Source organism: Balaenoptera physalus (assembly GCF_965194825.1).
Source record: "Balaenoptera physalus genome assembly, chromosome: 2".
Classification (NCBI taxonomy): Eukaryota; Metazoa; Chordata; class Mammalia; order Artiodactyla; family Balaenopteridae; genus Balaenoptera; species Balaenoptera physalus.
In genome coordinates this window covers 169,997,272-170,010,479 of record NC_138883.1, presented here as the reverse complement: position 1 = coordinate 170,010,479, position 13,208 = coordinate 169,997,272, and the positions used below count along the sequence as shown (strand labels likewise).

Sequence of the window (13,208 nt, the reverse complement as noted above, 5' to 3'; positions counted from 1 at the left end):
GTTTTCTCCCCAGCCCAGAAACAGAACGCTCTCCATGCGTGACAGTGGCTCACACAGCAGTGGTGCTCGGCTCAGGGATTTACGGTGATCTGGACTTGGCTCTGCGGCCAGGCCCTCCGCTGACACTCACTGGGCAGGACTTCTTTCGGACCCTCCACCAGCTCCCTGGTCACGGCCGTGAATCCGTCTCAGTCTCCAAGCAGACCTGTCTGAACTTTCGCCAAGGATCCTCTCAAACCTCCGGGCCCCCGGTCTTCACCTTCACGCCCTTCTTCCACTTCTGCCTGATGAGGCTGCAGTGCCCACCCCCGGGGGCAGGCCTCCTCTCCTCTAATAACCCTGGTTAGAAGGAATGATCCGTCTCTTGAGCCTTTAATTCCTCTGCCTTGAATTGTAATCCATAGTTGACTGCAGTCTCCCTACTAGATTCTAAACCTTTTGAACATAGGCTTCGTGTCGTATTTGACTTTGTGCCCGCGCTGTGCCTTGTGACGTGGCTTGCCTGTGACAGAGGTCCGGTAACTGAGTTTCAGGAGTGGGAGTGAGAGTAATAATTGGTAATTTGGCAGAATCTGTGCTGGAACCTTCAGCTTGGCCAGAAAGTCTTGAGAGCGGACCACAACAATGGGCTCTTCCAGGTACACAGCAGCCTGCTGCCGGGAGGGATTAAAGAAGGGTCCCTTACAGTGCCCAGAAACATGCCCTTACAGTGCCCAGAAACATGTTCTGGAGTGCCCAGAAACATGCCCTTACAGTGCCCAGAAACATGCTCTGGAGTGCCAGGGCTCCCGGCACCCTCTCAGCCACAGCACCCCTAAAGAGCTTGACAGTGTTATCAGGGAAGAAAGGTGCTCTCTGAGAACTGGGTTGGTTCTCGAAGGGGATGCCAGGCAGGGCTCCGCGTGCCTGTGCCATTTTGTTATGAGGATGGTACTCTGGGATCCCTGGGACCACTGGTCCACCTCTGGATTTGGGGACAGGAATCGACCACAGATTTCCTCCACTTTAGAGAGAGTCCTAGTGCTTGGAAAAACGTAACATCTCAAGTGAGGCAAATTTCTTTCCTAAACGTGTGTCCATGCACATTATGGCCGGGGCTGTCCGTGGCCTTACAGTCTTATTCACCAAAGAAAGTATGCCTCTTGCTGATGAGTCACTGAGATGGATTCTCTCAGATCGATGGATGGCTGAGGGGGTTCGGCTCAAACCCCCCGACCCAGGATCGAACTTGTGCCCCCTGCAGTGGAAGCTTGGAGTCCTAATCACTGGACCGCCAGGGAAGTCCCGACAGTCCCTCGTTTTTAAAAAAGACTTCCTGTTTGGCTATTCCACTTAGTAGATTTACTTACAACACAGTTTCAAGACTTGTGGCAATTAGAGAGGACGCTATGTCCCATGACGAATGTTCTAAGCTTTGCTCTCCAAAGTCTTTAGTCTTCAGGACAAAAGCACATGGGTTTTTATCTTTCCAAGGCCCAGGGTAGGTGAGTTAGTGAGCTTTCAGGTCGTCATTGGTCGAGGGTGCCCCACGCTGGCCATCAGCACTTGGAGTCACAGCTGGCGTGAAAGGTACGGTAGTAACAGCCTCTCACTTTTTGGGCTGCTCAACTTAAAGGGACTCAAAGACGAGAAGGTTCTGTGTCCAGGCCACTTCTCTCGAGAGCACGTCAATTGAATTCTTGTTCTGATCCTCTGAACAGGCACCTTCTGAACGGTTCCCTCTTCTTCATTCTCTCTCACTGTTTAGCTCACTGCCTCGTCCTTGAGCTTCTGGTTTCAGGCGGATCTTCGTGAAAAAAGGAATTCAGCCCAATGGACCAGAAGCAGAGACCTAGAGCTGGCTGCCTCTGGGAAGGGGCCGTGCCTGTCCTCATCTACTCACACCGGAACTGGCACCTGCAGTCAGAGGGCAGGCAGCAGACTCCGAGACACAACCCTGCTGACCTGGGCCTGGGCTGGCCTGCCCAGCCTTCTTTCCGCTCATGCGACAGAGTGCCCCAGACTGTGCCTCTGCCCTCCTTCCGCACCCATGGCTTCTCTACGTGTGGGTGGGCCTGGATGTCACACAGCACACCCTGCCATTCATTCTGGCCCGGCTGCCCTGTCTGCCCAGTGCTCCCAGATGCTTCTGACCTCCACCAGCCTCTCTTCTCGCCTCGGGACAGAAATTGTGCCAAGATGTCCAGAGGCAGAGCCAATGGGCAACTCTTCCTGGGCAGCACCTGGCTACTGCGCAGGGCACAGTGGGCAATGGGCAGCCCTGGATGAATCCAGGCTTTCTCAGTTGCCCGGAGTGTCAGAGCTCACCACTATCCTTGACCTGCCATGTTGTGATGGGAGAACCAGGAACTCTGAGGTCCCTCTGCACGTGGGCCAGAACTAAAGGCTGAGGCTGATTTTGCATTCTGGAATTCTTTTCCTTTTTCCTCTGGCCCTGAATAGGCTTTACGCTAATCAAAAATGATTTCCTTTGTATTTTGCAGCTTTTCTCAATGGTCTACTGCTTAGTCTCTGAATAAAAGGTGCTTTGCAGCATCAAACGGAGATATACCAGAAAAATTATTATGGGGATGAAACTATCAGATGATGTTATCACAAGCAGGTTTCACTTTAAGTAAAGGGGCCATGTTAAACCCCAAATTCCTCTTTCAATGCTGATAAATTACAATGTGCTTATTTGCTTCACAAAATTATTTATTGATTTCTTTAAAGCAGTAGATATTATCCTCTCATGAAACATGAAAGCTATATATCTCCCTAGAAAACAGTGGACGGCCTGAACTTTTAAACAGTTTTGGTAGTTGGTTCAGAGATCCCAGGAAGGTCATTCCTGAGTCCTCTGGCCAACCATGGAGGCCAGTTAGGAATCTCTGTGTTTGAGAAACATTCCACTTGGGTCACTTGGTATGGGATTTAATTTCTTCGTTGTCTGCACATAATATTCATGCATACATGAGCACATAAGGCACACAGGCACTGCACAGAATGGGCTCATCTGTACACCGACAGTTCTTGGAAATTGGGTGTAATTTGCTTTTCACATTCAGCTTTCACACTTTACATTGTTAACAAGAAAAATGTGTGTACCTCTCCACGCCGCTCAGTTTCCACTTGTGTTTCCGGGACATCAGTAATCCCCCACCCCAAGCTGCCTGGAAAAGGGAGAGCATACAAAAAAAAAGACAGTGTTTTTCATTGCCTGGATTTCTAGAGTTTGGTGTCTTCCAGAACGGCAAGCATTGCATAGGGTGAAAGGTACAGCCTCAACCCCAGGTAACTTGGAGATTGGCCACTAGACTTTCAAAGGTTAAATTGGGGGGCTATTCTAAGGTCTCAGGCTCCACCTCAGATTTCTATGGATGTAAGGAGCCAAACATTTCCTCAGTCTGCATGAGAAGGAGAAAGATCCTCCCCCAACCCATCACCACCACTCAGTCTTAGTGAAGCTCATAACCTCAGAACTAGAAACCCTAGTATCTCCACAGTTTAGAGTAGATAAGATGGGCTGGGACCCTTTAAACTGCTTTCAAGTTGCAAGAAAAACTCTTTTTGACAAGTTTGCATGATTCCAGGGGAAGGAGACAGCTTCACAAGCTTATTTTACTGATGTGTAATTTTGGATAAGATAAACCAAAAGCCAAAACAAAACTAACAGCCAAAAAAAACAAAAAGCAAGCAGGCAAGATTTGTACCAATCAGTTGAGCAATTAGAATGTGCCCCTTTAAAAATTTGTACTCAAGTTTGAAGATTTGAATTGGTGTAATGATCTCCCTCAAAGATAAGATGTAAAGATGGAGATTCATTGGAAAATGTTAACATTCTTTGGGTGTAAAAATAACCCTGGGATAATTTTAAAGAAAAAAAACTGGGTATAATTGCATTCTTTTCTTTGTTGTAATTTCAGTCCTTTTACACTTTGAAAAATTATTGAATTTTCCAAATGTGTAATATTTTAAGGTTTTTTTCCAGTTTAATTATAGAATTATAAACAGTAAGGATAATGAGTGGTAAACTTGATATGTTTCAAAGAAAGCTAATACAACTGGTTGAAAGATCTCCTACTTCTATTTTAAGTAGAAATTCTGGAGGAGAGCCTACTGCATCTGTTGGCTCAGGACACACATTGCTGCTTTTAAGGCTGTCAGGATAATCCTCTTCCTGAATCAGCTAGTGAGGTTTCATAGGCTCTCCAGTTCCAAGACCCAGGTCACTGATGGTACTTGGGTCTTCCCACCTTTTCTCAGTGTCTTCATGTGTGAAATAAAGGGGTCTCTGGTAGGCTAAAGAACAACTCACACTGTGAATCAGGGAAGGAAAAGAAGACTGGAAACTGCGATGCAGGATAACTCTGGGGTAATGGAAATTTACCTAACTTAGCCTCTGGAGGTTTTCTGCTCATTAAGAAAGAGGAATTAATTTGGTCTGAATGCTTACTATAAAGCCAAATGATCTACTCAATAACAGTCTACTCTATAACATAAGCCTCTTGCACCAGAATGTAAATCAACTTATGCTTCCTTCGTGGAGAAAGTCTCACAATGGGAAACACATCAGCTGAACCAAGCATTGTGCTTAGAGATGATTTGGCACTGATTCCTTATCTCATGGTGGGTCCTAAACAGTTTGCAGAGAGCAGCTGATCTTGGAGCCACACTTGGAGTCATACCAGTCTAAACTTTAATCCCTTTAATCCGTCCTTCTAAAAGTTGACATTTCTTTTCATTTGGAAATGTCTTGATGGGTGCATCGCCATTATTTTTTGGTGTGACTAACCCTGCAGTCAAAACATCTCATACATAGTTTATCTTACTAGCTGACCAAGATAAGAAATTGGAAATTTGGATTCATATTTCCTAGCAAGTTGTCAAGTCCGCTTTCCTCTTTGATTATACTAGTCTCTGACTTGAGCTGAAGTTTTTCATCCATTGGATTTCCTATATAAATGCAACTCCTATTTACTCTTTGGATCATTCTCATAGGGAAGCAAGCTTTGCATGTGTGTGACTGTGTGTGTGTGTACATAGGCCATATTCCTCCTTGGACATTATGGTCCAATGAATTGAGAACTAAGTGCCCAGCTCAGGTCTCAGTCATAGAAATAAGAATATTATCCTGTTGGGAAAGTTAAGGCATAATCAGCCTCAGACTGGTTCCAGCGAATGTTATGTACTGTGTGAGTTGTGTACTACTTTGTCTCTGCAATTTTTAAAAGCTTAACTATCACCATCCTGAAAATAAACTCCCAAAGTAAAAAAAATAGAGAATACATTTCACTCCATGAGCTCCAGGTGAAAAATGTGCAAGGACATTTTAGTGGCACTCCCTATGGGATACTTACATCCACGTGCATCCAGATCTTATACTTTTTGCAAATGTCAGCAACAGCTAACAGGGGATCGAACGCTCCATACACGGTGGTCCCAGCCGTGGCACTCACAAGGAAAGGGACAAATCCCTGTGCAAATGAGAGAGCCCCAATTATGTAAAATGGGGGGTCAAAGGATTCTTTTAAAAAGCTGATAAAAAAAAAAAAACAGTGGACATTCTCCTCCTATCATACACGTCTGCATTTTTGGAACCATCAGGAGGGTTAACGACACCTTGGAGCCTAGTAGGAATGATGTTCGTTTTCCAGGGTCTAGGTTCTCCAGGCCATTCTGTTGGCCCTGCCAGTTGCCTTATGAGAACAGACATTCTGGTTCTCAGAAGAGGCTACATTGGACTCAGAGGTGAGTAAGCTTAGTGGTGCCCACAAACCATTGATATATTCCAGGGAGACTTTCTGCCCTTCCCTACCCCACCCCCGCTTACTTTTCTAATCTTCCTTTTTCATAACAGGGCCTCTGAACGTAATAAGTCTTCCAGAGTGAGCCGTCAAGAGGACAAAGGGAAGGAACTCTGACCGGCCCATTATTCCTATTCGGAGTCTTAGAGGAGAGGATTCCCTTGGGGCTAAACAGTAAGCCATGACTTTTATCTGTCTAAGTTGGCTCAGTCTGTCTGGCCGTGGCTAAATGAAAATTGATAGAAATAATAGGCCGCTGCTGAAAGATGGCCGAAGAATGCCTCAAATTCATGATGGAACCTGACGTTACAGAGTCAGTCTTTAGGTGGCAGCAAAGGTTTATGTGGCTAGAAGTGGTTCCAGTACCAGAACAAGGGGAAAGGATGCGGCTGCCACTTTGTAGGGGGGAAAAGGGCATGAAAATTAATAATTATTCCTGAGATCCTAATAGTACAATTCGTGTGTTATGTCGTTAAACTAGGAACTGTAGATTAGATCTACTAAAAGCTCTGGCCTGTGAACCATCCAGGGATGTAAATAACTTCCTAGAGCTTTGTAGGAATTTTTAGCAGGTCTTCAGAAATTGTCACTTCTAAAAAAAAGTACTGAATTGCTTCCTGAAAAATAAGGTGTTTGAAGGGCCAACACATCAGCATGTGTCTAGGCAGGAAATATGGGCCCTTTTCAGATAACCACACACAGTAACTCCCATATGCTAAATTAGCTTCCTGGGATTTCCCGCTTGTGAATACAGTCTTTCCAATGTGTCTGTTTAATGCCAATCCTCATCACATGGGAAGAAAAATCCTTTGGAAACTGTTACAGTATCACTGTGTACGGTATTTATTCAGTAACTTAGACTTTTTCAAAGCAGAGCCTATCACTCAGAGAAATAAGTAATGACAATGCAAAATTCCATATTCTCTTTTAAAAATTAAAAAAAAATGTGTTCTCTACTGGATGGAAACAGAAATACATACCGTCAGCTTGTTATGGGCTGGATAAATCTCCCTTCAAAAACTTACTTTTTGTTTGGCTTCAAGGATCCTTCTTTCAAGGTCAGATGGGATCATTTTCCCCCTGAAAGGAAAATAAGTATATCAAGTTTGCTTTGAATAATTTCCTTTGTTGCCTTTACAAGGAGCTGCAGGAGGGTAGAAGTCCAACCTTAAATCATTGATAATAATGACCAGTTAGAACAACTGCTCGGTTGTTTCCGGAAAGAAAGGCATTTCCTCCGTGAATGATGCTGGACTGTAATTTCTGACACGTTTAGGAGATGCCCGACCTCACTGTCCGCATGTCTGTCCACTCTGCACAGAGCCTGCTTTTTAGGTCATTTCTTAATTTGATTAAAACAAACCTGCTTTGGAGCAAGACTTTGGGCACTGAAAGCAGAGTTCAGAAAAAGATTTGCATTCCAAATCTTCCAATGAATGGACCTGCCATTGCACATAGAGATGAGACACCAAGAAGAGAAAATCCGCTCTGAATCATTTGGATGAAAATATTGTCAAAAGCTACCTAATTACATTCCAAGGGCTAAAAGCACAAAGCAGGTCAAGAACTCACGGACCCAAATGTCAAACAGGCAGACAGGCAATGGAGAAAGAAACATCCTTTCATCTCTGAAATGTTTCTTTCCTAAAATAGAAACCCAGATAGTACTTTGTTTACTATAAAACCTCGCTATTATAATAATCAAAGGAGTTGATTTCTACAAGAAGTTAGATGTGTCTAGATGTGTGATCTTAGTCAAGTTACTGAATTTCCCTGTGCGTATTATTATGAGCCCTGGAACATAGTGATAATAATATTACTTATGGAGTTATGAGGATTAAATGAGTTAATAAATGCAAAAAAATTTTTTAAAGTGCTTGGCATATGGGAAGTATTCCATAAATGTTAGCTTTCATTGTTGAGATTGCCATTATGTGTTATGACATTTCTACCCCAAGATTTTGGGGAAAAAAACCAGGCAAAGGACAGAGTAGCAGCATGTTACTGGAGGCTGTGAACTATTCTTTAAACCAAAATAGCTCTCTTGACATTGCTAAACTGGCTAAACTTTTCACATCTGGGCCATTGATCTAGGTTTGTAAAAGACAATTTGGAAAAATAAATGATGGGGAGGCGTTTGTCACAATAAATGGTTGGGGAAGCTACTGGCATTTAGGGGATGGTAAGTGACGTTTTGGAATGTGTCACTAGCTCCATAGTCATTTGTGGTGGTCCTTGTGATTTTAGGTAGATATAGATTTAGACACAGAGCAAGCATTTGGGCTACTCCACTAGAGCTTCTAGTGTGGTCTTGCTTAAGCTTTACCTATTGAAATATATTGTCTTATTATAAACTACTTCTCTAACCTTGCTCCTTATTTTAAAATATTTATTTATTTATTTTTGGCCACGTTGGGTCTTGGTTGCTGTGCGGGTTTTCTCTAGTTGCGATGAGCGGGGGCTACTCTTCGTTGCGGTGCGTGGTTTCTCATTTTTGTGGCTTTTCTTGTTGCAGAGCACAGAGTCTAGGTGTGCAGGCTTCAGTAGCTGTGGCACGTGGGCTCAGTAGTTGTGGCTCGCGGGCTCTAGAGCGCAGGCTCAGTAGTTGTGGCGCACGGGTTTAGTTGCTCCGTGGCATGGGGGATCCTCCCGGGCGAGGGCTTGAACCCGTGTCCCCTGCATTGGCAGGCGGATTCTTAACCACTGCGCCACCAGGGAAGCCCCTAACCTTGCTCCTTTTTATAAAAATAATTTGGGCACAGTGAGTAGGTAAGTTATATTTTCTACAATTTTCATTTCAGGCTAACAAAGAAGGTATTACATAATAGTTGGCATATAAAGCAGACATTGGGTCTGAAAGCATGGAGAACCACTGAGTTTTGTGAGGCTGTTTTCCAAAGAAAGGCAGTTAAAATGCAATTACCTGGCAATGGCAATGGACACATCACCAGTGATTAGTCAGTTGGGCTGCAATGGAACAAAGGGCATTAAATTTGGTGCTGAGGGTATGACTCTAATTCAGAGCAGCCCACCTTTGGGGAACTTCTGTGAGATGGGCCTCTGAAGGAGGGACAGAGGGAATGGAAGGGCAGGCTTTGCGGGAGGGCCGGGGCCGGGGGAAGGGCTCTGGAGGCCCTTTCATGCCCTACGTGTCTCCCTATACTTCACAGCTTGGCTTGGGAGCGTCCCTCAAAGCTGTGATTTTTTCAGCCTCTCCTAGATCTGGCTGTGCTAAGACACCTTGCTCCACCCTGATAGAAACAAAAAGTTCAAATTTCAGAGGACATTCAGGTCTTATATTTACCTTTTACATCAAGTTTTAAGTGCATTAAAATTGCCGTAGTATTTTTGTAGGCAAACATAAAAACTGAGAGAGAGAATTCTCAGAAATTGTTTGCAAGTCCCAAATGTTACCTAGTCTACCACAACTAACCTTCTCTGCCTTGCAGAGTTTTGGGGAGACTGGCCTGACAATCGCTATTTGCTCACTAATCACATCTGGATACTTTGTGAAGCCCAGGCAGTAAGACTTCATGGAGAAGTCACACATTAGGGGACATCAGAATTGCGAGGGGCTCTAGACTTCTTTCTAATCTAATTGTCTCATTTTTCAAATGAGGAAACAGGACGAGAGAGTCACCTGTGTGACAGCCCAGGATCAGGTAAAGGCTGGCTTTACCTAGGAAGAAAATGCCGAGCTTCCAGAACAAACTCAAAGGGCCAAACATATAGGAAACGTCTTTAGAAAGGTTATTGTCTTTTAAGATAAGATAAATCCCTTGAGATAACATCTGGCTTTCACGGATCGGACGTGTCATTCAGACCTGCCGGGAAAGCAGTAATGAACATACACTCTGCCCCATTTCCGTATCAGGGCAGGGAGAACGGACAGCCGTGTCAAATAATCAAGTCCACGTGTTCGCTTCTCGCAGAGTGGAAAGCTCTGGATGTGCTCTTAACAGGCAGGCTCCAGACTTTGCCAGGCTTTCGGCCGTCCAAGCCCATATTTGTTTTGTCCGCTTAGGACCCCAGAGCCTGGCACACTGTGGGTGGCAGATCGACATCTGTTGGAGGTATGTGAGTAGAAGGAAAAAGTTTCACCCTAGGATTATATTAATATGTTCACTTTACCTTAGAGACTGACCAGACCGCTAGTATGGGGGCCCCTGGAGACAAAACTTTTCATCTCTCCAGTTAGAATTGGATGAATTACTTTAGAACAATGGTTTGTAAAATTTAGCATGCATAAAAGTCATCTGTGTATGTCTTTAAAATGTATATTCCTTGGCCCTGCTCTTAGGGATTTTGATTCAGGAGGTCAGGTATAGGGCCCAGGAATCAATTCATTCTACAAATTAATTTATTGAGGCTTCATTATGTGCCAAACACTGTTAGGGGTATGGGGCACCAGGGTAAACAGGCCAGCTTTTACTCTCCAGGGCTTACATGCTAACAAGGGAGACAAACAGTGACAAGTAAATAGACAAACACGCATAGCAATCTGCGTTTCTAACAAGGAGATGGTGACACAGGCAGACCTAGGTCCACGTGTTGAGAAACACTGCTTTAGAAATGGAAGTTTTAGCCTGGTAGGTATTTCAATAATTGTGTAACAGACTAGCCAAGCACTTTCCACAGGACCCAGGCTTTTGAGCCATCACGGCTGTAGGGCAGCGAACAGAAGGAGGTCCAGAAGTGGCATTGTGCATCCCCGCCTGCCCACGTGCTGTGGAGGGAGAGAGAGCGGGGTGACGCCCAGCAGGCTGCTCTGAGGATTAGAAGCTGTCTGGCAGTCCTGGCTTTTCCAGACAAGCATGTCTTGGTGCAGGGCAGCTTTGGATGGCAGCTGTTGCATCACATATGTCTGGTCTAGAGGTATTTCCATAGCAAAAATGCATATCTCTTATGCTTACCCATGCAGCCTTTAAGTGCCCAATTAAGCTGTGACTGATGTTTTGCGATGTTCCCTCTGTTAGGTGTTAGTGTTTAAGAAAGGACTGCCATTAAAGTGAGGACTGTTGAACCAGACTGCTGCTTCGGGTGTGGCTGTTTGGCACTGAGAGTCTTGATCTTTTGATAGTCTTTAAAAATTCACATGATGCTCTCGCTGTCACGTATACGGAAGTCAGAACCCTACATTGTACACGTGAAACTTTTATAAATATGATAAACCAATGCTACCTCCATAAATTAAAAAAAAAGGAAATTAAAAAAGATTCATGTGATGCTCTAGGGTCAGATAACTTCATGAAGTTGCCTGGGCAAAATCCCACACTGCCAGCTAGAGCTGCCAGCTGGAAGAACCTTCTCTTTGTGGAAAGAAGCAAAGGGCACAGATTACCCCGTGTGCGGACTTTGGACCCAGATGCATGGCTATCTTCCCGTGGCTCTGATGGGAAAAACAATCTTACCAAAAGAAGCACGTTACTGGGGAATGTAGATCTCTGGGCAGGCATCCAAATGGTCACAAATCGGGTGCCTGAGCCTTTGGTGATCCTGCTCCTTGGCCCTGCTGAACTATAATAATTCTACCAACCTTTCCTAAGTGCGTAGAGCTGGGCTCTGTTCACAGAGATTTGTGTGCAAAGAAGAAAGGACACGTGATCCTTCACGTTAGAAATTGACTAACGTTACAACCACTGTTAATAGCAGCAGCCCCGGCAGTGATAACGAATTACCAGTTTTAGAAGCAGTCCCTGCACTATGCCTTACTCCTGATCTTTGCCACTCATGCCAACCCCGCAAGAGAATTTTTACTGTCCTTACTCTGCAGATAAGGAAACTAAGGCTCATCGAAGCAGACGGATGTGGCTAAAAGCTTGGAATGTGGAGATAGTAACCAGATTTCCGCTCCAGACCCTATGCTACTTGTGTGTATTTGAAGAATTCAGCTCCTCTGTTTACTCATTTATAAATTGATATTACTAGTACCTCCCTCACAAGGTTTACATGAGGATTGAATGATACAGTAAATATCAAACACTGCAAAGTACTAAGTATAAAACTCTGCCTAGCATATAGTAACCAGTCAATACATGTTAGTCTCATTGTTATTACTAGTAGTACTAGCATTGCGTGACTTGCAGGGTGCCACACAAGTTACTAGGGGCAGATTTCAAACTTAGAGCTGTATTCTGACATCAGATCCCGGGGTTCTCAGTGCTGCACAATAAATGTCTTCCGAAGCATTTATGGGGTTTATAAAAAAATGCCTACTACCCTGACTTAACAAGAAACCTTTCAGGTTGAGTCCTAGAATTGTAATGATGTAGGTAATATTTCCACTGTGGTTTTCTGGAAGCCCCCTGGACTGAGTAGTTCCTTGATCCCAGTTCTTATTGCTGTTAGTACTGAGTAGTAAAATAAGAAAAACATAGACCCTCCCGCTAAAACTTATCACTCTATCATCCTTAGATGATATTGTTCTATGTAGCCCCCAAAGGCTACAGGAGTAACAGAAAACGGTTAGTTTTTTGTTTTTGTTTTTTAACTAGTCAGTGCTTTAGCAAGACTATTTCTTTAACATTGATTGTAATGTAGATTAAGCAAGGGGAATTCATGGACTGAAGTGAATTTTCAAATTGCCTGGACCGCGTGGTGACTTGACAATTTGCGTGGATTGACTTGGAAAAAAAATGTTGCAGGAATTATAGGGTAAAACATTCTCGGGGACTACCTTGGGGAAAAGAGCTCCATGTGTGTCCACAAGGCTGCTACCCATGTGATAACTTATCCTAGGAAGGGCTCGTAAGATAAAATGATAAACAGCAGTCAAAACAGATCATTCAGGAAGTACTGGCATTACAAAACCAAGCCCTTTGCAAAACAAATTTTACCATAATTATAAACAGTGAACTTCCTTGGTCCCTTTAAAATAGAGTTTGCTTCGGGAAAAGAACTTGAACTATAATAATGAACTGTATTTTTCTCCTTTAAGATTTGTCTTCCAATATGCACAATGGGATCCCTTGGCATTACTGTCAGGATATGGGAACAGGATATTTTTGGTGATTTTTGTGTCTAATTCTAGTAATTAAAAGAATTTGAAAAAGAATAGATACATGTATATGTATAACTGAATCACTTTGCTGTACACCTGAAACTATCACATCATAGTTAATCAACTATACAAAAAAAAAATTCACATTTTCCAAAAGCACTGACTTACACTTACCCCCTATAGTGATGGGCAACTGAGGACTCCAACCATGATGTAGTAAAGAGTTATTTTCATATGAAAATATGAAACCTTATCGCTGCCACTAGGAATTAACACTGGGGCTGAGAGGGAAGTAGATGACGAGGGAAAGTGTGTGGGCAGGAAGGGATGCTGGCGATCTCTCATCACCCCACCTCCTCCCCAAACTGCCATTCCTCTTCCCTGGACATGTTGGTACAGAGAAGAAAAGGATCATGATAAGA

The 13,208-nt window shown here is 43.9% G+C and overlaps 1 protein-coding gene across 4 annotated transcripts in view; it reads right to left on the bottom strand.

Annotated features, from left to right (window-relative positions):
- The window catches only part of GAD2 (glutamate decarboxylase 2), a 78,147-nt gene that overhangs the window by 32,258 nt on the left and 32,681 nt on the right, over positions 1 to 13,208 (bottom strand). For all 4 annotated transcript variants that reach the window (XM_082452862.1, XM_082452860.1, XM_082452861.1 and 1 more), the window contains exons 9-11: positions 6,812 to 6,866; positions 5,340 to 5,456; positions 3,088 to 3,152 (exon numbers count right to left, since the gene is read on the bottom strand). In XM_082452862.1, the coding sequence (XP_082308988.1) occupies positions 3,088 to 3,152; positions 5,340 to 5,456; positions 6,812 to 6,866 (237 nt within the window). The remainder of the gene's footprint in view (positions 1 to 3,087; positions 3,153 to 5,339; positions 5,457 to 6,811; positions 6,867 to 13,208) is intronic.